Below are 24,873 nucleotides of genomic sequence, written 5' to 3'. Positions count from 1 at the left end.
TTTCACAAATTGCTCCTGTCATTTCGCCAGTTTGTTTACATTCTAAGTGAAAATTATTTTGTAGGACGTTTTGGATAAAGTTTTTATTTCTTGAATTTGCAAAAATAAAAAATGCTCCGTTTCTCAAAATCCAGTGAATGTGGAGAGAATAAAACAGTTATTCCACTCAATCTCGGTGCTACGCGCCTCGTCGGCTATCAGCTCATGTACGACTTGATTTCATGGAATAGCTATTAAATATATACGTAGCTATAAAGACATAAAAACTCACACGGTTTACAGTAAATCTATGGTCTTATCATTTGATGATGTAATGGTTTGGCTGTCAATCAATAAAAAACAAGTTTCCTTCAAGAACCGACCCGAGATCAGGACTGTATCGGGTTGTTTGTCGGCTGCTGATTAATTCCCTCTGTACTGTAAATGATGGTGTGTTTCCTTCTCGAAGCCACCTGATGCCACTCATCAGCTCATTATCACCTGGGTGTGTCGGAGCAGGAAACACCCCGAAACGTGCGGAGGACTAAAGCAGCAGCGATGATGAACGCTATAATGGCTGCGTATAAGAAGGACGGTAAATAAATAATTACAGCAATTGACCTCCTCCTCCTGTCTCTCTGAAACATCACACACACTCCTCTGTGCCTCGCATAAAAGGCGAAGCAATCTCAGCCATTACGTGCCGAGTGTTTCCCGTTGTAGGAGCAGATGTTGGGGCTAAAGGGGAAAGCACTTAAGGGGCTTTGATGGAGGATTTCAGGGTAATAAATCAAGTGTGTGAGCAGCTCAGGTAGGATCTGTTCCAGGAAGAGGTTTTGTGGACTTTTGACTAGTAGCTTGAATTCCCATCAGGGTCGTAAGGGACGATCTGTTACTGGATCGGATAAAGTCAGTATTGACTTTTCGGCAGAAAACTCTTCTTTTCATGCTGTGCAACGTTTATTCGAGCCAGCGCTAAATAACTGAGACGTGTCTGATCTGGTGTGACCGATCTTTGGCCTTTTGATGCGATTTGGTGTTCAGCGTCATATGCATTGCCTTTTATGGTGTCTTATGGCCGTTACCAAATGCCACACATGCAACTGTGTCATGTGTCCCAGGCATCGGCACGCGCGTACGAATCAAATCAGCGTTAAATCATGAAATGTTAAATCTGTTGGAAATTGAGTTGGGTTTGACTTGCGCAAACTTTTACACACACACACATTGATCAGATACTCACCTGCGTATCTTTCATCCATTTGGAGCATTAAAAGCTTTGACGGAAGTTTAGATCAGAAACACACCGTGTAAACACCATCGTGTGTAATTATTTAAAAAAGATAAAGAAATCTCGTCACATTTCTCTTGTTGTTCTGATAAGAGACCGTTCTGACGAGAAGCAGCATCGCATTGTTTCATCAGTTGCTCCTGCACTGATATCGCACCGGGTACTGTGTGTTTTGTTTTGTTTTGTTTTTTTACATGCAACACCACAGCAGCCATTTTGCCCGGTTTAAAGGAAATATCTCGCAAATAAACAAACTGAGCTGAAAGTCGGTCTTTGTGTCTGTCCTTTATTTATAAAAAAGCTGCATGTTGAATTTGTTCTTGGCGATATAACCACTAAAATGATAAAAATAGGCGGGACTATTATTTTTTGTCAGGCAGGCCGCCATAACTCCATCGTGCGTGATGTGATTTTCCGTGAGCACAGCGGAGGTGTACAAGTGCATTGCTGTACGAGACTATAGACCCTTTTCACTCACGTGACCTTCGTAAACGCGACCGCCATTTTGGACATGAAGAAATCAGGGGCGTGTTTAGCCTATTTTTGGGGGTGCTCAAGCACCCCCAAAAACGAGCTCAGCACCCCCTAGCTCAGCACCCTCAAAAACACTGCTTTTGGATGTAATTTTCAGAAATAAGTGCCCTTGCGCACTGCGCAATGAATATGTGCGCGGGCATGTGTGTGTTCTTGAATTCACCTGTTACGTGATAGTTCTATGAGCAGTAAAATCCCTCTCCTCCTTGCGTCCCCTCTGATTGGGTTGCCTGTCCGCGCGAGTGCTTGCTACGACATGGTGTTTTTTTAACCGGATTCCACGCCGATGAGGAACTCGAAGTAGCACCTGAGTATTACTGGTATAGTGAGATGAGGTACGGACTGGAGTTACAATTGTTAAACACAACACAATAATATGCATAATGAAATATTGATGTTCCCTGGTCTATGAACAGAATGATAAAAACGACATTTATCATCCATATCGAGATACTTTTGTGCAGAGCTGTACAAGTGCTACGGTGCTAGACCACCGTGTGTTAGTCAATTTTATTTAATGTAACATAGCGTTTACGTTTGCTTATCATTCACAAATCCAAACCCTGGTCATTGTCTATATAACAAAAAATATAAACTAATGTAAACTAATGTAAAATCATAATAATACACACTATTATTACACAATAACACATTAATTAACAATTACCACTGTTCAAAATGAATAGCTCCAACATTACAAATGCAGTAGTAGGTCTTGTTTAGTTAAAAATATAACGTAAATATTTGTGTCAGTGGTTGTAAATGTGTAGATATCATAGTTTATTGGGTCAGCTTCTGTTAAAACATTGCATAAGTCTAGTCTTGTCTAGTCTAGTCTTCTTGTCTAGTCTAAATGCGGAATAAACGTGGAAACACTGTCGTTCAAGCCAGGTGCCTCTGTCAGCTGTGGGGGCTAAGCACCTCCAAAGATCAGATGCTAGAATCGCCCCTGGAAGAAATAACGGTTTATGGCACAGACCCTTTCGGTTCTCGCTCATCTACAGTAGCTGCTACAATGACTGCTTAGACTGCAACAATAATACCTAACACACATTTAAGTATCCGTCGTAAAGACGTGAAACTCGTCGAGTGACGAGTGTGTTCATTGATAAGCTAACACAATCTAAAAGTAGACATGCCATCACACTGCCCTGGCGCTGTGTACAGTTTACCTTCTATGGTTTGTGCGCTCACTATTTGCCATTACTTTCTCCAACCCAGTGTTCGAACTATGCCGATATTTTCGGGGGGTCCCTTTTTTTCCCTTGGGGGGGGTGCTTGCGCTTGCGCTTGTCTGGGAGCGCGGATCTTCAAACACATGAGAAGCCTATCTTACGCACATATCACGCGGACTCCACACCTCCACACACGCATCGCGTCTGAAGTCATAACTCATCAGGGGAAATCGTGTCCGCATTGGCATGTTCAAAAAACAACCTCGCGTCAACAATGATACCGCACGCAAGAAAAAAAAACAGTCAGGCAACTCAACACATCTGATCCACAGCAGCACCAAAGCATCACTGGAAATCATGTCAACAACCAATCTTCCATTTCAACACGCGTCAACAAACAAATGGCACCACAAACATGAACGAATCGGTCAGGCTACCGATTCCAAACCCACAGCAGACGAATAATTAAATGCATCTTACCTTAAAGCAGAATCGACCACAAAGGAAGTCTGTTGGCACACTTCCTTTCTACTAGTTTGTGTCCCCAACCTGGCAGCAGCAGTCGTTGTCATATCGGTTTATTTTATCTTTGATGTAAACACAACACTTCGGATATGCAAATGCTTCCCGTTACACACGATTGCTATGTCAATAAACATCATTTTGCCAATATTTTAGAGACCATCCATCTTCTCCGTCGGTCAGCATCTGTCGGGATCCGATAAAATGATAAATCTTGCCTTGTGTGTTGATGGTTACTACATCCAGGTGCACAACAATATAATGGCATGATGGAAGTCTTGCTGAAAGTAAAAACTTTCTTTGATGGCTATATTCCTTTCGATGCTTCGCCGTCGTTCCTCGTTGTTGGCTGTGGTAGACTACTGGTAGTTCATGTCCAAAATGGCGGCCGCGTTTGTCGTGACATCACGTGAAAAGGGTCCATAGTATAATATTATGGTGTAGCGTGTTATGGTCTCGGTCAATTTGTTTGCATTTCTCCACAAAAATTATGTTAATGCAGGATTAGAAAAGGAATCAAATTAAAGTAGTGGCGAGTTTATTGCCTGTTTGTTAAAAAAATCTATATATGTATATTTACCTGCTTATCTTCCATCCGTTTGATGCGTGACACGGTGTGCCGTCGTGCTGTCAGTGTTTTGTGGTAAAACAGTCGGGATCGCGTCTGGCTTCAGTTGTCGTTTCTGCCTCGTGTCTCGCTTCTTCCCACTGATTTTTTTCATACAAGTCCTCCACAAATCCTCAGTCTTCTGTAAATCTTCTGCACAATTTGCTGCTTTTTCCAGGAGTAAAATTTTCTTGCTTTACTTGATGAAGCCACTCGGCCAAACGTCTTGGATCCTTCAAAGGATAGCCATGATGCCATGACAGCCCTGGTGTTTCCTTGGGTCCTGAATCCTGGTTTTCACACTTGTAGGCCCAACATACAGTATGTTGGTCTGTGTTGGTTTTTAATGGAGTGTGTTGGTGTTTATTGGAGAATGAAGTGTTTACCCATCTTTGAGAAGATATAGATGAAGACACGACTCCTTCACAAACCACAAGAATTATACGACTTAAAATGTAACACACAAACAAAATAATGCTTGAAAAAAATGGAAGGTGATAATAGCTCTGGCTGCACACAATGGTGGATCCAGGACAGAATGAAGAAGACGTGCGGAATTTTACGTCACCCTCATTTTCGTCTCCTCATATATCTGGCTAATCCAGTACGGCCACGCCTGGGGAACGGGCCTGACGAACTGATGTTACAAATTTAACATGTTTTTTAAGCTAAAGTCCACTTAATTTTTTTTTGCCTAGAACATCATGTATTAACGTAAAACGATCTCATCTCATCTCATTATCTGTAGCAGCTTTATCCTGTTCTACAGGGTCGCAGGCGAGCTGGAGCCTATCCCAGCTGACTACGGGCGAAAGGCGGGGTTCACCCTGGACAAGTCGCCAGGTCATCACAGGGCTGACACATAGACACAGACAACCATTCACACTCACATTCACACCTACGCTCAATTTAGAGTCACCAGTTAACCTAACCTGCATGTCTTTGGACTGTGGGGGAAACCGGAGCACCCGGAGGAAACCCACGCGGACACGGGGAGAACATGCAAACTCCGCACAGAAAGGCCCTCGCCGGCCACGGGGCTCAAACCCGGACCTTCTTGCTGTGAGGTGACAGTGCTAACCACGACATCACCGTGCTGCCCCACATAAAACGATGACATTTCATAATCCCATACAGTAATTTCAACATTTCCTGGTTAGTCACTTTAAAGCAGGTATAAACCCCAGACATGATCTGTACATGACTGGAAACTCAAACAGCTGCGTTGTTCTTACGGTCAGTGTCGAGGGGCTGCTGAAAAGTCCAAGAGAATGTTAAAAATAGCAGTGGAGCACGGGGTAAGAATGCCGCCGCAGTGATTGTGTCCTCAGGTTTATCTGGCCCTGGGGCTTCTGGGAAAATCATCAGAGTGTTGAATTGTGATAGCAGATCAACAGAAAAAGAATGTCACTGTTTCAGCATCTCAGGCTTTAAAATATCACGAGAGGATGAAAGGAGGCGGATTTGGCCCTGTGTGCGGACAGTAGCACGTGATCTGATGTTGGACACCATCGCTGAGGTGTAAAAAAAAAAAAATCCACTTTGACATTAACCTCAGCGTTAACCTCGTCCCCCTGTGACTGTGGATTAAAAACATCGGTAGCTTGTCAGCTTCACTGGTCAGATCTTTTTTTTTTCCCCCAGAACAGTCCATTAAGGCGGGTCATTTTCCATCGAAGCGAGTCGACATGAAAGCAAACTGCAAACAAAGAAATGCTTTATATATTTTTTTCAAAAGGTCTCTTATTGGATTTGTTCTGTCAAAACAACAGCACGCTGAATGAAATTCTGTTTCATGAGGAAAGGCAAAAGGGGGTTAATTCAAACAGTGTGGTGGTTTTTTTTTTTTTGCTATTTGTGTGTGTACCCACCCTGACTTTCAAAAAAAACCCAAAACATACGATGTTGGCATCTCATATCCGTGTACAATTGCTGAGGAGTTTCTGGAAAGTTTCCAGCAATCTCACATGTGTATTAGTTCGATTACTGGACATTGTTCAAACGTTTATAGTGTGTGTTGGTGTTTAATGGAGAATGTTGGTGTTTGGTGGTATTTAATTGTACATACATGAATATTTTTGTGTATATTTGTGTGTGGGGGGGGTGTAGGAACTTTCTAGAGGGAGGGGTGTGGTTAATCAGCTCAATGTGGTGTTTCTTTATAACCTGATTCTGTAAATTTAACGTATTAACATTGTTTGTCTTTCAGGCTTGTTCTCTGGCTCCAGTGCTGATCTGCTCTCTGCCCCGCCTCACCTTCCCCCACGACCACCCCGCCTAGACCGCGATGACATCATCAATGCCCAGAATCCTCCACAGCTGCCTTCAGCAGCCCGAGATGGGTGGGTAACTCACACACACACACACACACACACACACACACACACACACACACACACACACACACACACACACAGGACACACTCTAGTGTTAATTTCTGGTTCTGTGAGTGTCCCTAACGGTGGTGCTTTTGGAGACTGAGTTTAAAAGTCAGATTTATATCATATAGCAGTTTTAAAAACAAGTTAAAAAGATGAAGCAAATTGTGTGTGAGCGACTTTTCCACAGGGATTTCTCAAACAAATAAAGTATTTATCTCCATCCATCCATCATCTGTAGCCGCTTATCCTGTTCTACAGGGTCGCAGGCGAGCTGGAGCCTATCCCAGCTGACTACGGGTGAAAGGCGGGGTACACCCTGGACAAGTCGCCAGGTCATCACAGGGCTGACACATAGACACAGACAACCATTCACACTCACATTCACACCTACGCTCAATTTAGAGTCACCAGTTAACCTAACCTGCATGTCTTTGGACTGTGGGGGAAACCGGAGCACCCGGAGGAAACCCACGCGGACACGGGGAGAACATGCAAACTCCGCACAGAAAGGCCCTCGCCGGCCCCGGGGCTCGAACCCGGACCTTCTTGCTGTGAGGTGACAGCGCTAACCACTACACCACCGTGCCACCCTAGTATTAATCTCAATTTTAAATAATTTGTTTTAAAAAAAAAAAGGGGATTGGCCGAGAATATTTCTGTGTTCCTCTTCGATAAATCATTCAATTTCGTAACTCTAATATCACATTTGTGTGCCTCAGTGGGGCAAAACATCAGTATAATCTGCTTCTCATTACAATTCTGCCCCAATGTTGTGTCAGGATGTTTTTAGCAGCATGAAGAAACATTTCCAACACTGCCCCCTATCGGTAGTATTTAAACACTGCGCCTGCCTCTTCACTGGAAGGGTGATCGAGTTTTCACACAGCTTGGTGTTTAATGGACTCTTTTTTTTTTTTTTTTGTAAAGGCTACAATATGAAGTGCCATGAGACAGACCATGTTATTAGAAGACGTGTGTAAAGCAATGATATACACATCTTCATTTAATGGTGTTTGCTGGTATTTGAGGAACGATGTGGGTGGATGACAGATTTTTTTGTCTTCATGTGTAAATGTGATTGTTGGTGATTAATGGAGAGTGTTGGTGTGTGATGGTGTTTAATGGAGAGTGTTGGTGTGTGATGGTGTTTAATGGAGAGTGTTGGTGTGTGATGGTGTTTAATGGAGAGTGTTGGTGTGTGATGGTGTTTAATAGAGTGTGTTGGTGTGTGATGGTGTTTAATGGAGAGTGTTGGTGTGTGATGGTGTTTATTGGAAAATGCTGGTGTGTGATGGTGTTTAATGGAGAGTGTTGGTGTGTGATGGTGTTTAATGGAGAGTGTTGGTGTGTGATGGTGTTTAATAGAGTGTGTTGGTGTGTGATGGTGTTTAATAGAGTGTGTTGGTGTGTGATGGTGTTTAATGGAGAATGTTAGTGTGTGATGTGTTTATTGGAAAATGCTGGTGTGTGATGGTGTTTAATGGAGAATGTTGTTGTGTGATGGTGTTTAATGGAGAGTGTTGGTGTGTGATGGTGTTTAATGGAGTGTGTTGGTGTGTGATTGTGTTTAATGGAGAGTGTTGGTGTGTGATGGTGTTTAATGGAGAGTGTTGGTGTGTGATGGTGTTTAATAGGGTGTGTTGGTGTGTGATGGTGTTTAATGGAGAGTGTTGGTGTGTGATGGTGTTTATTGGAAAATGCTGGTGTGTGATGGTGTTTATTGGAAAGTGATGGTGTTTAATGGAGAATGCTGGTGTGTGATGGTGTTTAATGGAGAATGTTGTTGTGTGATGGTGTTTAATGGAGAGTGTTGGTGTGTGATGGTGTTTAATGGAGAGTGTTGGTGTGTGATTGTGTTTAATGGAGAGTGTTGGTGTGTGATGGTGTTTAATGGAGAGTGTTGGTGTGTGATGGTGTTTAATGGAGAGTGTTGGTGTGTGATGGTGTTTAATAGGGTGTGTTGGTGTGTGATGGTGTTTAATGGAGAGTGTTGGTGTGTGATGGTGTTTATTGGAAAATGCTGGTGTGTGATGGTGTTTATTGGAAAGTGATGGTGTTTAATGGAGAATGCTGGTGTGTGATGGTGTTTAATGGAGAATGTTGTTGTGTGATGGTGTTTAATGGAGAGTGTTGGTGTGTGATGGTGTTTATTGGAAAGTGATGGTGTTTAATGGAGAATGCTGGTGTGTGATGATGTTTAATGGAGAATGTTGTTGTGTGATGGTGTTTAATGGAGAGTGTTGGTGTGTGATGGTGTTTATTGGAAAGTGATGGTGTTTAATGGAAAATGCTGGTGTGTGATGATGTTTAATGGAGAATGTTCATGTGTTGTTATTTAATGGAGAATGTTTGTGTGTGATTGTGTTTAATGGAAAATGTTGGTGTGTGATGGTGTTTATTGGAAAATGCTGGTGTGTGATGGTGTTTAATGGAGAATGCTGGTGTGTGATGGTGTTTAATGGAGAGTGTTGGTGTGTGATGGTGTTTAATGGAGAGTGTTGGTGTATGATGGTGTTTAATGGAGAGTGTTGGTGTGTGATGGTGTTTAATGGAGAATGTTGGTGTGTGATGGTGTTTAATGGAGAGTGTTGGTGTGTGATGATGTTTATTGGAAAATGCTGGTGTGTGATGGTGTTTATTGGAAAGTGGTGGTGTTTAATGGAGAATGCTGGTGTGTGATGGTGTTTAATGGAGAATGTTGTTGTGTGATGGTGTTTAATGGAGAATGTTGTCGTGTGATGGTGTTTAATGGAGAATGTTCATGTGTTGTTATTTAATGGAGAGTGTTGGTGTGTGATTGTGTTTAATGGAAAATGTTGGTGTGTGATGGTACTTGAGGAAGGATGTGGGTATATGGCAGGTTTTTTGTGCCTTGGTGTGTAAATGTGTTTGTTGGTGTTGAATGGAGAATGTTGGTGTGGGATGGGATGATATTCTGTGGTGTTGGTTAGTGTCTGATTGTGTTTCAGTGGTGTTTGTTGGTGTATTTTGAACAGTGTTGGCTTGTTTTAATGGTGTTTAATTATGATATCGGTGTTTGTTGGTGTTTGGGTATGTTGGTGTAAGATGCTGTTTGATGGTACCAGTTGCTGTTTGTGCTGCATGGTGTTTGAGTATAATAGCAGATCTTGGTGTGAGTACATGTTTGATGGTGTTTGTGTTGGTGCTTCATGGAGAATATTGCTGGACGTTGGTGGAAGATGCCATTTGATGATGATAATGGTTGGTGTTTCAAACACCATCAAACATGATTAGTATATTAGTGGGTGTTGGTATTTAATGGTGAAGGTCTGGGTTTGATGGTTTTTCTGTTGGTGTTTGTTGGTCAAGTCAAGTCAAGTTTATTTGTATCGCGCTTTTAACAATAAACATTGTCGCAAAGCAGCTTTACAGAATTAGAACAACTTAAAACATGAGCTAATTTTATCCCTAATCTATCCCCAATGATGAAGCCTGTGGCGACGGTGGCAAAGAAAAACTCCCTCAGACGACATGAGGAAGAAACCTCGAGAGGAACCAGACTCAAAAGGGAACCCATCCTCATTTAGGCAACAACAGACAGCCTGACTATAACATTAACAGTTTTAACATGAAGTCAGTTTCGTTGATGTTATAAACTCTTCATTGATGGAAACTTGAGTGCAAAACTGTTCATGACAACTGCAGTCCTAAAGTTAGCAAGTCAACTGTAGTCCTCAGCCATAAAAGCATTACTGTAAGAGTCCAGAGCGTCCTCCAGGTGTGACTTTCAACTGTCCTCATGGGGCCGTCCTCCACAGGAGCGATGTGATAAAACTCCGACCAGACACAGGGCACCAGGATGGATCAGGCAGGTCCGAGGGGCAGAAGAGGTTCAGCATCTCGATCCCAGGACCGACATGTAACTGTTTTCACGGGCTTGTGTGTTGTCTTCCATTCATGTGTTTGTCATTTTCTTCTAGGCTGTTTTTGAATACTTTGGTGTAGGATGCTCTTTGATGGAAATGGTTGATGTTTAACTGTGTTGCAAGGTGTTTGAGTATATTAGCAGATGTAGTTGTGAACTGGTATTTGATGGTGAGGGTTTGGTGTTTTTGTCCCTGTGTGTGATTGTTGCTGTTCATTTGGCGTCTCAGTTCTTTTCTGAACATCATAAAGCCAGATAGCAACTCCAGGGTGTTGGTGTGTAAAGTTATACACCAGTGGTGTGTGATGGATAAGAGTGGTGCATGTTGAAGAATGTTGGTGTTTGAAGACATGTTCTGGTGAATGTTGGTGGTTAATCGTGAATGTTGGAGAATTTTGGAAAGTTGGTGTGTGATTGGTGTTTGGTTTTTTTGTTTCTTTGTTTTGATCGATGCCTTTTCATATGTTCAGGATATTTACCTGACATGCAACATTTACCTTAACGAGCACTGGCTTCTTTTCCATCTCTGTTCACGTTTGTTTTAATTGTAACCTTAGCTCAGCATACAGCCACCCAGCAACACACACACACACACACACACACACACACACACACACACACACACACACACACACACACACACACACACACACACCTTCACCACACCAATCACAGCCCCATCTCTCTTGTGAACCATCAGCTACAGTATGTTTATTCAGCCAATCCAGAATAAACTGTGACTTTTTCCATAAAATAAATACGGAGCTGAATTTAAAGGTCAGACGGGTAACAATTTACTGTCTTACAGATTCTTATTGGAGACGTTCACCATTTTGGTCACTCTAACATCATTATGGTCCTTGTAAAAGGAAAACTTGGCTGAATGTACGGGAAAGTGCCCAGAACTACCACATATTTACACTGTGTACAAAACTACATTTTTATTGCCAAAAATCAACAACAACCACCCATAATGACATGAGAACAACTAATGTGTGTCTCTCCAAAACTGAAGACAAAATGTATAAATCTACATGTTCCCAGTGTATATACAGTCCTGTGCAAAGGTCTAAGACACGTAAAAAAAATGCTGTTGATCAAAAATGGCTTAAAAAATAATTAAATGAAATATTTCAACATTAAAAATACTACAACCCCGATTCCCAAAAAGTTGGGACAAAGTACAAATTGTAAATAAAAACGGAATGCAATAATTTACAAATCTCAAAAACTGATATTGTATTCACAATAGAACATAGACAACATATCAAATGTCGAAAGTGAGACATTTTGAAATTTCATGCCAAATATTGGCTCATTTGAAATTTCATGACAGCAACACATCTCAAAAAAGTTGGGACAGGGGCAATAAGAGGCTGGAAAAGTTAAAGGTACAAAAAAGGAACAGCTGGAGGACCAAATTGCAACTCATTAGGTCAATTGGCAATAGGTCATTAACATGACTGGGTATAAAAAGAGCATCTTGGAGTGGCAGCGGCTCTCAGAAGTAAAGATGGGAAGAGGATCACCAATCCCCCTAATTCTGCACCGACAAATAGTGGAGCAATATCAGAAAGGAGTTCGACAGTGTAAAATTGCAAAGAGTTTGAACACATCATCATCTACAGTGCATAATATCATCAAAAGATTCAGAGAATCTGGAAGAATCTCTGTGCGTAAGGGTCAAGGCCCGAAAACCATACTGGGTGCCCGTGATCTTCGGGCCCTTAGACGGCACTGCATCACATACAGGCATGCTTCTGTATTGGAAATCACAAAATGGGCTCAGGAATACTTCCAGAGAACATTATCTGTGAACACAATTCACCGTGCCATCCGCCGTTGCCAGCTAAAACTCTATAGTTCAAAGAAGAAGCCGTATCTAAACATGATCCAGAAGCACAGACGTCTTCTCTGGGCCAAGGCTCATTTAAAATGGACTGTGGCAAAGTGGAAAACTGTTCTGTGGTCAGACGAATCAAAATTTGAAGTTCTTTATGGAAATCAGGGACGCCGTGTCATTCGGACTAAAGAGGAGAAGGACGATCCAAGTTGTTATCAGTGCTCAGTTCAGAAGCCTGCATCTCTGATGGTATGGGGTTGCATTAGTGCGTGTGGCATGGGCAGCTTACACATCTGGAAAGACACCATCAATGCTGAAAGGTATATCCAGGTTTTAGAGCAACATATGCTCCCATCCAGACGACGTCTCTTTCAGGGAAGACCTTGCATTTTCCAACATGACAATGCCAAACCACATACTGCATCAATTACAGCATCATGGCTGCGTAGAAGAAGGGTCCGGGTACTGAACTGGCCAGCCTGCAGTCCAGATCTTTCACCCATAGAAAACATTTGGCGCATCATAAAACGGAAGATACGACAAAAAAGACCTAAGAGAGTTGAGCAACTAGAATCCTACATTAGGCAAGAATGGGTTAACATTCCTATCCCTAAACTTGAGCAACTTGTCTCCTCAGTCCCCAGACGTTTACAGACTGTTGTAAAGAGAAAAGGGGATGTCTCACAGTGGTAAACATGGCTTTGTCCCAACTTTTTTGAGATGTGTTGTTGTCATGAAATTTAAAATCACCTAATTTTTCTCTTTAAATGATACATTTTCTCAGTTTAAACATTTGACATGTCATCTATGTTCTATTCTGAATAAAATATGGAATTTTGAAACTTCCACATCATTGCATTCCGTTTTTATTTACAATTTGTACTTTGTCCCAACTTTTTTGGAAACAGGGTTGTATAAACAGTAATCAGTGAGCCATAATAAATGAAACAAAGTCAATAATGTGGTGTGAGACGACCCTGTGCTTTAGTCTGAGGTCCAGTAAAGGTCAGTTTTATGCGGAAATGAGCTGTAGGTTTTACTGAGCATCTTACAGAACCGGCCGCAGTTCTTCTGGACACTTTGTCACACTCACTTCTTCATTTTGCACAAAAAAAAGTAGCCTTCATTATGTTTTCTTTTTTAACCTGAAAAGAAAGTGCTCTCGTATGGAATATGCTGGTCAGACATATTACAAACTTTTTTTTCTGTAACATTTAATTTTGTCTCATCTCATTATCTCTAGCCGCTTTATCCTGTTCTACAGGGTCATAAAATAGAAATCTATCACAGTTTGTATGTCTCATCTCATCTCATTATCTCTAGCCGCTTTATCCTGTTCTACAGGGTCGCAGGCGAGCTGGATCCTATCCCAGCTGACTACGGGCGAAAGGCGGGGTACACCCTGGACAAGTCGCCAGGTCATCACAGGGCTGACACATAGACACAGACAACCATTCACACTCACATTCACACCTACGCTCAATTTAGAGTCACCAGTTAACCTAACCTGCATGTCTTTGGACTGTGGGGGAAACCGGAGCACCCGGAGGAAACCCACGCGGACACGGGGAGAACATGCAAACTCCACACAGAAAGGCCCTCGCCGGCCACGGGGCTCGAACCCGGACCTTCTTGCTGTGAGGCGACAGCGCTAACCACTACACCACCGTGCCGCCCAGTTTGTATGTAAAATAAACAAATAAATAAATAAAAGGGGGCCTAAGACTTTTGCACAGCATTGTACAGTAGGTCTCACTAGATTATGATGATCATAAAATCCAAAAGTTTTATGACAAACATCAGTCATTACTGTACAAGTTTATTCTTTCAGAAAAGAAAAAAAAATCCTTAAACTTTGAGCCATTTCGGATATATTTGGTGTAAAGTGTATCGATGGAACTGGAGCCTCAAAGTCCAGAAGGAAATACGAGCTGGAGGAAACAGGATGCCACAAACTCCAGGCGTTTCTTACACTTTTTAACCTCGTTACTCTGAGACTCGGTATGATCCGAACATCATTTCTCTTCCTGCCGCTGGCGAAATTGGGTCGATCCCACAAACATTTATATTGAGGGGAAAAAAAGACATTTTTAATACAGTGCCACTTTCAGTAAACATTTAAAAAATGAGTCATTTTTACCCGAACAGAGCATGAGGGTAGTTGAGGTGGGGCTCTCTGAACACGGATATGCTTGGTGTTCAATATGTGTTGAGCTGTTTGCTGAATGCAGGCATGTTTCCCATTAAACAACACCCCTCATCAACCTCCCCCTCCTCCTCCCGATTCCTCTCATTTTCCCCCAGGAGCCACAAATGCTGGGCTGCAAATCCAACGTGTCATCAAGAAGCGTTGTGTGTACAGTAAGGAACAAAAACGCTGGAACGAAAGAGTAAAGAGTAGAGAGGGGAAAAGAAAAGAAAAAGATGAGAAAGCACAGGGAGGGAGGGAGGGAGGGAGGGAGGGTGGCGTAAATACATCTGTTCCCCTGAAACCTTCAGAGGAAACAGATTTGAACAGAGCGTTTCTGCTCTTTATCATAATTAAAGGCAATAACCCGTCGTTAGCCAAATCTACAAATTACCACAACTTTCGGGAAGAGCGAATTGTTCAGGAGGCCCAAAACAATGTTCAGCTGTTGTCATGATTGATATAATAGCAAAAGAGACCAAGTTTCCTGTTTTTGTTTTATGCTGTACCCTAAACACAGAACACGTTCGTTTTAAACTTGTGCACAAATTTGTGGACAGTAATTTATTTGCACAAAGAGGTCAAAGATGCAGAGCATGTATTTTTACACATACGAAAAGATTTTTAAAGTTTCTTTTAACAAATAACTTCTCATAAAAAACTAGAATTTCTGTGTTAGAGGAGTGCTTCGTTGGAGTAAAAAAAACCCTACCGTTTGGTTTCTGTTTACACCTTCTAACATCTGTAACCATTGGAGAATGTCGGTGTGTGTTGGTGTTAAATGGGGTGTGTCAGTGGGAGGTAGTGAGGTAGATAAAGAATACTCTTCTTAGATGGTGTGTGTTGGTGCTTTGATGGTGAATGTGGGTGGTGTGATGGTTTGTGTTGTTGTTTTGATGATAAATCTTGGTGTTTAGATGATGTCTGAGTTTGATGGTGAATGCTGGTGTTTAGATGGTGAATGCTGGTGTTTAGGTGGTGAATGCTGGTGTTTAGGTGGTGAATGCTGGTGTTTAGATGGTGAATGCTGGTTTTTAGGTGGTAAATGTTGGTGTTTAGGTGGTGAATGTCTGAGTTTTATGGTAAATGTTGGTTTTTTAGGTGGTGAATGTCTGAGTTTTATGGTAAATGTTGGTTTTTTAGGTGGTGAATGCTGGTGTTTAGGTGGTAAATGTTGGTTTTTAGGTGGTGAATGTCTGAGTTTGATGGTAAATTTTGGTGTTTAGGTGTGAATGTTGGTGTTTAGATGGTGAATGTCTGAGTTCAATAGTAGATATTGGTGTTTAGATGGTGAATGTTGGCGTTTAGGTGGTGAATGTCTGAGTTTCATGGTAAATGTTAGTGTTTAGATTGTGAATGTTGGTGATTTGATGTTAAATATTGGTGTTTGGGTGGTGATTATTGGAGTTTTATGGTAAATGTTGGTGTTTTGATGGTAAATGTTGGTTAGTGTAAATGGCAGACGTTCGATGGACAGTCTCAGTGTTTTAGTTATGAATGTTGTTGATTTTTAATGATTTTAGTATTTCAATAATTAATTTGTGTTCCAGTGGAGAATGTTGGTGTTTAGATGAAGGATATTGGAATTCGATGATAAATGTTGGTGTTTAGATGAAGGATATTGGAGTTAGATGATAAATGTTGGTGTTTAGATGAAGGATATTGGATTTAAATGATAAATGTTGGTGTTTAGATGATGGATATTGGAGTTAGAAGATAAATGTTGGTGTTTAGATGAAGGATATTGGAGTTAGATGATAAATGTTGGTGTTTAGATGAAGGATATAGGAGTTAGATGATAAATGTTGGTGTTTAGATGAAGGATATTGGAGTTAGATGATAAATGTCGGTGTTTAGATGAAGGATATTGGAGTTAGATGATAAATGTCGGTGTTTAGATGAAGGATATAGGAGTTAGATGATAAATGTTGGTGTTTAGATGAAGGATATTGGAGTTAGATGATAAATGTTGGTGTTTAGATGAAGGATATTGGAGTTAGATGATAAATGTTGGTGTTTAGATGAAGGATATTGGAGTTAGATGATAAATGTCGGTGTTTAGATGAAGGATATAGGAGTTAGATGATAAATGTTGGTGTTTAGATGAAGGATATTGGAGTTAGATGATAAATGTTGGTGTTTAGATGAAGGATATTGGAGTTAGATGATAAATGTTGGTGTTTAGATGAAGGATATTGGAGTTAGATGATAAATGTCGGTGTTTAGATGAAGGATATTGGAGTTAGATGATAAATGTTGGTGTTTAGATGATGGATATTAGCATGTAGATGGTTAGTTTTGGTGTTTTTTGTTGTTTGAGAGTAAAGTTTGGTGTTAGATGGTGTTTGTGGTTGTGGAAAATGTTCAGTCAGTGTGTTTATAAACATCTACAAACATAGTATAAACACCCCCACCCCATTTCCCCCCCAATTTTCCCCACAGTAGTTGGCAACACTTCAGTCTCTCACCCCCTGTAGGGCAAACTGTGCCACTGCAACCACCCCATCAGGGCAAAACCACTCAAAATAGTTTCCAAATTTAACTAAACCACAGAATTAGCTTTTCATACAGACTTGTTACACTGAGCGATGAGGTGCAATGTAGGATTGTGTGTAATGTGGCAATAATAGGCTGAAAAATAAGAGCAATATTTAAACCGTTATGTCAGCAATATGTTTTATGGAGGCAATTTGTGGTGTGATGCATATTCCTGTAATACATGCGGGCACATTTTGGAGAATTGCTTGTTAATTTCTGTTCAAGTGGCTCTGCAGTGAGCCAAATCAAGCACAGTAAAGCTTTTATTGTTGTTATTTGGCTGTTGTGTTTATGAAAGATGCTCTAGTCAAGTCAAAGAAAACTTTGTTAATCATGATTATTTTTAATAACCACATACACACACACACACACACACACACACACACACATATATATATATATATATATATATATATATATATATATATATATATATATATATATACACACACACACACACAAATGAACATGAGCATTACACAGTGATAAAGCAAGGCTTTTTAAAATCTATCGTTGAATTAAAAAAAAAACTTTTTCAGGCCAAGCATTAGGTGTGTCTGTGTGTTAATGTATGAGTGTGTGTGAGTCCAATCTCAGCAGTTTTACTCCTGGTATGATTGAAGGTCTTATAGATGGAAGTAGCAGTCGATGGTTTGCTTTCCAGAGCGTGCACTTGAGCTGTCATGTTCTGTAGTTTATAATGAGATCTCTGGAAGTGGCCCTGTTTTTCCAGAACGCATCGAAACGGCTCCAGACAATTAGCCGCGGTTTTAGAGCTCAACTAACAATTACTGCTGCTTGGAGCGAAACAGGGTTTGAGTGCAGCGTGCCTGGAGGATACTCATATAACACCGCATTACATTAAATCCAAGGCCATGACAACACATTGGCAAGGAGGAGAAGTTATTTTTTACTCCAAGCTTTCAGCACAAAACTTTAAATTTTATGCAGTCTTTAAATTAAAAGCCTCTGTAGCAGCATTCTGTCGTCTGCTTACGTTTAGCAGTTAAATTGAGTTTTAAAATCTTTAACAGGTCTCATCTTCAGCTCAGTAATGATCAATATAAAGAATGTTGATTGAAACAAAGCTGTAAAAGCCGCTCCCAAAGCCTCTCGGGGATCTTTTGGCTCACAGTGACCACCTCTGAAATCGAGGTCTTGTAAAACACATGCATAACATCTCGTAGTGGAATTGACCCAAGTTTCATAAAGCTTTGAATCATTTTTGGTTGGGAATTCTGGACTCTGATTGGCCAGAAGGTGTTGATTAATTTTCTGTAATGATAGCTCTGACAGTAGTGTAGCTGCAAATCACAGGTTTATATAAATATATAAAATGAATGCGCTCGTTCTGATATGGTGAAGTTTTCTGTAGGGAGAAGTGTATTTAACATTTTTGAAAGGAGTCTCAAGCATCAGAGGTGAAGCTGTAATGGCCCTGTCACACTATAGCGTTTTGTTCGACGTTTGGTTGCGTTTTTAAAAATTTGAGAAACGCCGGGGAACGTCGACGTTCTTCAAATTAAGTTTCTAGGTCAACGATTTTGTAACGTTCTTATAACGCTTGGGTAACGCTCAGCCAATGTTCCCTCAGTGTCAGGCGACGTTTGTGGTCGAAAATAGCAGCAAAACCTAGCGTTCTCATAGCGTCCACAGCGCTTTGATAGCGTTATCATAGCGTTTGGGTAGCGTCTGCCTTGCGTCCAGGTAACGTTCTCGACGTTTGTCCAGTGTCTAGCTGACGTTCTCGACGTTTCCACAGCGTCTGCCTAGCATTCCTGTAGCGTTCGAGTAACACGTGGAGCGTTTGTGTGACGTTCCTGTTACGTTTCGCCAACCTGCGGCTGGAGGCGCAGTATAAAAGGGGGGGCTTTTGGCCAGAGTGCATCACTTCCATTTCAACCACCATTTCAACCAGGTTGTTGTGATGCATGAGAGCAGCAACAGCATACTGGTGTTTCTCTTGGTCTGTCATTGTTCTGAAGTCTTCACTCTGTGAAAGTTCCAACAGGACTGTCGGTGGCCTCTGCAAGCCCCTTTAAATATATTTCTGGCAAGTGCCTGCCAAATGCTCCTGAACGCTACCAGTAGGTTACAGGCGCGTTACAAGGATGCTACATGGACGTTACACAGACGCTGGAAAAATTCAGAACGCTGACAGACGTTAGAAAGATGTTGAAAGAGCGTTACATGAGCGTTAAGAACGCTCGGCGAACGCTGACGAACGCTGAAAAACGTTGGCGACACGCTGGACAGACGTTCGATGGACGTTACACAGGCATTAGGCAAGCGTTACCCAAGCGCTAGGCACGCGCTGGACACTCGACCCTGATGGGCCGGCGTCCGCCTAGCGTCCAGGGAACGTCCTGACTTTCGAGTAACGTTCGAGTAACGCCCGCAAACTTTCGTGTAACGTTCCTCTAACGTGTAAGTAGCGTTTTGATAGAACGTCCTGAATTTTTGTGCACACCCAAAACTATTTTTCACCCTCAACGTTCGCCAACGTCCCTCGACGTTCCCCAACGTTTGCCGACGCTCGTCTAACTTTCTTGTAACTTTTTTCTAACATTCTCGACGTTCCTCTGCGTTTCGCAACACGTTACTCGAACGCTGGTGAGAACGTCGTAGTGTGACAGGGCACTAACTTCAGAACAGAGGAGTTTACACTTCTTTGCGGTTCCTGGGTAAGATGACAAAATGCAATGTGTACTTTTTTGTATTATTAACTTTGAGAGATTAAAGTGAGGCTGGTGAGGGAATGACTGTTTATAGCTGTTATAACATGTGAAAACAGGATCAAGCTTTTTTTTTTATTTTTTTTTAAATTGGACTTCCCACATCATTAAAGCTAACTGTAGGGGAAGTCATGGCCTAATGGTTAGAGAAGCAGCTTTGGGATCAAAAGGTTGCTGGTTTGATTCCCTGGACCAAAAGGAATGGCTGAAGTGCCCTTAAGCAAGGCAACAACCCCCCAACTGCTCCAAGGCTGCTCTGGGTATGTTGTATGTTGGAGTTAGATGATAAATATTGGTGTTGTGATGAAGGATGTTGGAGTTAAATGATAAATGTTGGCATTTAGATGAAGGATATTGGAGTTAGATGATAAATGTTGGCATTTAGATGAAGGATATTGGAGTTAGATGATAAATGTTGGCGTTTAGATGAAGGATATTGGAGTTAGATGATAAATGTTGGTGTTTAGATGAAGGATATTGGAGTTAGATGATAAATGTTTGTTGTTTAGATGAAGGATATTGGAGTTAGATGATAAATGTTTGTTGTTTAGATGAAGGATATTGGAGTTAGATGATAAATGTTGATGTTTAGATGAAGGATATTGGAGTTAGATGATAAATGTTTGTTGTTTAGATGAAGGATATTGGAGTTAGATGATAAATGTTGGTGTTTCGATGAAGGACATTGGAATTAGATGACAAATGTTGGTGTTTAGATGAATGATATTGGAGTTAGATGATAAATGTTTGTTGTTTAGATGATGGATATTGGAGTTAGATGATAAATGTTGGTGTTTAGATGAAGGATATTGGAGTTAGATGATAAATGTTGGTGTTGTGATGAAGGATGTTGGAGTTGGATGATAAACATTATTGTTTAGATGAAGGATATTGGAGTTAGATGATAAATGTTTGTTGTTTAGATGATGTATATTGGAGTTAGATGATAAATGTTTGGTGTTTAGATGAAGGATATTGGAGTTAGATGATAAATGTTTGTTGTTTAGATGAAGGATATTGGAGTTAGATGATAAATGTTGGTGTTTCGATGAAGGACATTGGAGTTAGATGATAAATGTTGGTGTTTAGATGAAGGATATTGGAGTTAGATGATAAATGTTGGTGTTTAGATGAACGATATTGGAGTTAGATGATAAATGTTTGTTGTTTAGATGGATATTGGAGTTAGATGCTAAATGTTTGTTGTTTAGATGAAGGATATTGGAGTTAGATGATAAATGTTGGTGTTTCGATGAAGGACATTGGAATTAGATGACAAATGTTGGTGTTTAGATGAAGGATATTGGAGTTAGATGATATGTTTGTTGTTTAGATGAAGGATATTGGAGTTAGATGATAAATGTTGGTGTTTAGATGAAGGACATTGGAATTAGATGACAAATGTTGGTGTTTAGATGAAGGATATTGGAGTTAGATGACAAATGTTGGTGTTTAGATGAAGGATATTGGAGTTAGATGATAAATGTTGGTGTTTCGATGAAGGACATTGGAGTTAGATGATAAATGTTGGTGTTTAGATGAAGGACATTGGAGTTAGATGATAAATGTTGGTGTTTAGATGAAGGATATTGGAGTTAGATGATAAATGTTGGTGTTTAGATGAAGGATATTGGAGTTAGATGATAAATGTTTGTTGTTTAGATGAAGGATATTGGAGTTAGATGATAAATATTGGCGTTTAGATGAAGGACATTGGAATTAGATGACAAATGTTGGTGTTTAGATGAAGGATATTGGAGTTAGATGATAAATGTTGGTGTTTAGATGAACGATATTGGAGTTATATGATAAATGTTGGTGTTTAGATGAAGGATATTGGAGTTAGATGATAAATGTTGCCGTTTAGATGAACGATATTGGAGTTATTTGATAAATGTTGGTGTTTAGATGAAGGATATTGGAGTTAGATGATAAATGTTGGTGTTTCGATTAAAGATGTTGGAGTTAGATGACAAATCTTGGCATTTAGATGAAGGATATTGGAGTTAGATGATAAATGTTGTTGTTTAGATGAAGGATATTGGAGTTAGATGATAAATGTTGCCGTTTAGATGAACGATATTGGAGTTATATGATAAATATTGGCGTTTAGATGAAGGACATTGGAATTAGATGACAAATGTTGGTGTTTGGATGAAGGATATTGGAGTTAGATGAGAAACGTTGGTGTTTAGATGAAGGGTATTGGAATTAGATGACAGATGTTGGTGTTTAGATGAAGGATATTGGAGTTAGATGATAAATGTTGGTGTTTCGATGAAAGATGTTGGAGTTAGATGATAAATGTTGTTTAGATGAAGGATATTGGAGTTAGATGATAAATATTGGTGTTTAGATGAAGGATATTGGAGTTAAATGATAAATGTTGTTTAGATGAAGGATATTGGAGTTAGATGATAAATGTTGTTTAGATGAAGGATATTGGAGTTAGATGATAAATATTGGTGTTTAGATGAAGGATATTGGAGTTAGATGATAAATGTTGGTGTTTAGATGAAGGATATTGGAGTTAGATGATAAATGTTGGTGTTTAGATGAAGGTGTCGTAAACCCCAATGTGGGTGGAGCACAGAAGCACGGCAGGCGAGAGTTCGTGTTTTCACACACGCACTTTATTGAGCTTTCCAGCTTTCTTTCTTTCTCACTCACTCACTCGCACAAGTGTTGTGGTCGGGGAGCCATTCTTCTCTCCTCTCCCCCTCCCTTTATACTCCATCCCTGCAACAAACACACCCACACACACACACACACACACACACACACACACACACACACACACACACATAAATTGACATCAGGTGTAATGACCTAGCCACTTACCTTCCCTGACCCCGCCCTCCATTCACAGACTGCTGCTTGGCCACGCCCCTGCTGCCACATACCCCCACCGCCCGACTCAGGCCGGGGAGCCATCCCCCCGACGGGACAGGAAGTCCGCCACCACCATCTGTGCCCCCCGGCCTGTGGATCACCTCGAACTTAAATGGCTGGAGAGCAAGATACCAACGGGTGATCCGCGCATTGGCATCCTTCATGCAGTGGAGCCACTGGAGGGGCGCGTGGTCCGAACAGAGTGTGAAAGGGTGCCCCAGCAGGTAGTATCGGAGGGCGAGGACCGCCCACTTGATGGCGAGACACTCCTTTTCAATTGTGCTGTATTTGCTCTCGCGCATCGACAGCTTTCAGCTGATGTACAGCACCGGGAGCTCCTCACCCTCCACCTCCTGGGACAAAATGGCCCCCAGCCCCCTGTCCAATGCATCAGTCTGCAAAATAAAGGGGAGAGAGAAGTCAGGGGAGTGTAAAAGTGGCCCCCTCACAGTGCAGCTTTTACCTCCGAGAAGGCCTGTTGGCATTGCTCCGTCCACTGGACCGGATCTGGAGCTCCCTTTTTAGTGAGGTCGGTTAGCAGGCTGGTGACGTCCGAATAGTTAGGTATAAACCTACGATAATAGCCAGCCAGCCCCAAGAACCGCCTCACCTCCTTTTTGGTCTTGGGCCTCGGGCAGGCCGCAATCGCTGCAGTCTTGTTAATTTGGGGATGCACCTGCCCATGACCCAAGTGGAACCCCAGATACCATACTTCCACCCGCCCAATCGCACACTTTTTCGGGTTAGCTGTGAGGCCCGCTCGCCTCAGCGACTTTAGAACAGCCCTCAGGTGTTCCAAGTGCCGCGGCCAATCATGACTGTAGATTATTATGTCATCTAGATAGGCGGCCGCGTAGGCAGCATGAGGGCGGAGGACCCTGTCCATAAGCCGCTGGAACGTAGCAGGCGCCCCAAACAACCCAAAGGGGAGCGTGACAAATTGGTGTAAACCAAATGGTGTGGAAAAGGCCGTTTTCTCTCGGGATAGAGGAGTCAAGGGAATCTGCCAATATCCCTTGGTTAGATCCAGTGTCGAATAAAAGCGAGCAGCGCCTAACCAATCAAGCAACTCATCAATGCGAGGCATTGGGTACGCGTCAGATTTAGACACCGCGTTGGCCTTTCTATAGTCCACACAGAACCGGACCGACCCATCAGTCTTGGGAACCAGGACCACTGGGCTGCTCCAGTCACTGTGGGACTCCTCGATTATGCCCATTTCGAGCATGGCCTTGAGTTCATCCTGAACCACCTTTTTCTTGTGTTCGGGCAAGCGGTAAGGGCGGCTATGCACTACCACCCCCGGGGGCATTTCAATGTGGTGTTCTATGAGGTGGGTAGACCCAGAAGGGGCGAGACCACGTCGGAAAATTCCTTCTGCAACTTGGCTACCTCCGTGAGTTGGATCAGTGAGAGGTGGTCTCCACAAGGGACCGGAGTGGTCTGCGATGTTATCTTTTTTACCTCTGGCCCCAGCTCTGCCTTCTCTGGGACTACCGACGCCAACGCCATGGGGACCCCCTCATTCCAGCGTTTTAAAAGGTTGAGGTGGTAGACTTGCAGTGCCCCGCCCCATCCGTTCGCTTTACCTCATAGTCGACGTCCCCGACTCGCCGTGTGACCTCGAAGGGCCCTTGCCACTTGGCGACTAATTTAGAACTCGACGTGGGCAATAATACAAGTACTTTTTCTCCCGGCGTGAATTCTCTAAGGCGTGTGCCCCTGTCATACAGCCAGCTTTGACATTCTTGTGCCTGCCGTAAATTCTCCTGGGTTAATTGTGTGAGGGTGTGGAGTTTTGCGCGCAGGTCAAGAACGTACTGGATTTCATTTTTACTCGGTGAAGGTCCCTCCTCCCAATTTTCCCACAGCACATCCAGAATGCCACGCGGCTTATGCCCATATAATAATTTGAAGGGAGAAAACCCTGTGGAGGCTTGCGGGGCCTCTCGTACTGCGAACAACAGGGGTTCGAGCCACTTATCCCAATTACGCGCATCTTCACTAATGAATTTCCGGATTATGTTTTTGAGTATCTGGTTGAATCGCTCTACTAATCCATCCGTTTGTGGGTGATGTACACTGGTATGGATGGACTTAATCCCCAGTAACCCAGACAGCTCGCGCAGTGTGCGTGACATAAACGAGGTGCCTTGGTCTGTCAGGATTTCTTTCAGAATCCCGACCCGGGAGATAACGCGGAAGAGCACTTCCGCAATACTGCGTGTTGAGATATTGCAGAGAGGCACTGCCTCCGGATATCGCGTTGCATAGTCCACCAGAACTAAAATAAAGCGATAT

At 42.0% G+C, this 24,873-nt stretch overlaps 1 protein-coding gene across 2 annotated transcripts in view; it reads left to right on the top strand.

The window, feature by feature from the left end:
- Positions 1 to 24,873, top strand: part of LOC132893447 (zinc finger protein GLIS1) — a 174,140-nt gene that overhangs the window by 126,081 nt on the left and 23,186 nt on the right. For both annotated transcript variants that reach the window (XM_060932595.1, XM_060932594.1), the window contains exon 8: positions 6,318 to 6,450. In XM_060932595.1, the coding sequence (XP_060788578.1) occupies positions 6,318 to 6,450 (133 nt within the window). The remainder of the gene's footprint in view (positions 1 to 6,317; positions 6,451 to 24,873) is intronic.

Source organism: Neoarius graeffei, chromosome 10, assembly GCF_027579695.1.
Source record: "Neoarius graeffei isolate fNeoGra1 chromosome 10, fNeoGra1.pri, whole genome shotgun sequence".
Classification (NCBI taxonomy): domain Eukaryota; kingdom Metazoa; phylum Chordata; class Actinopteri; order Siluriformes; family Ariidae; genus Neoarius; species Neoarius graeffei.
This window is presented reverse-complemented; position numbering and strand designations above follow the sequence as displayed.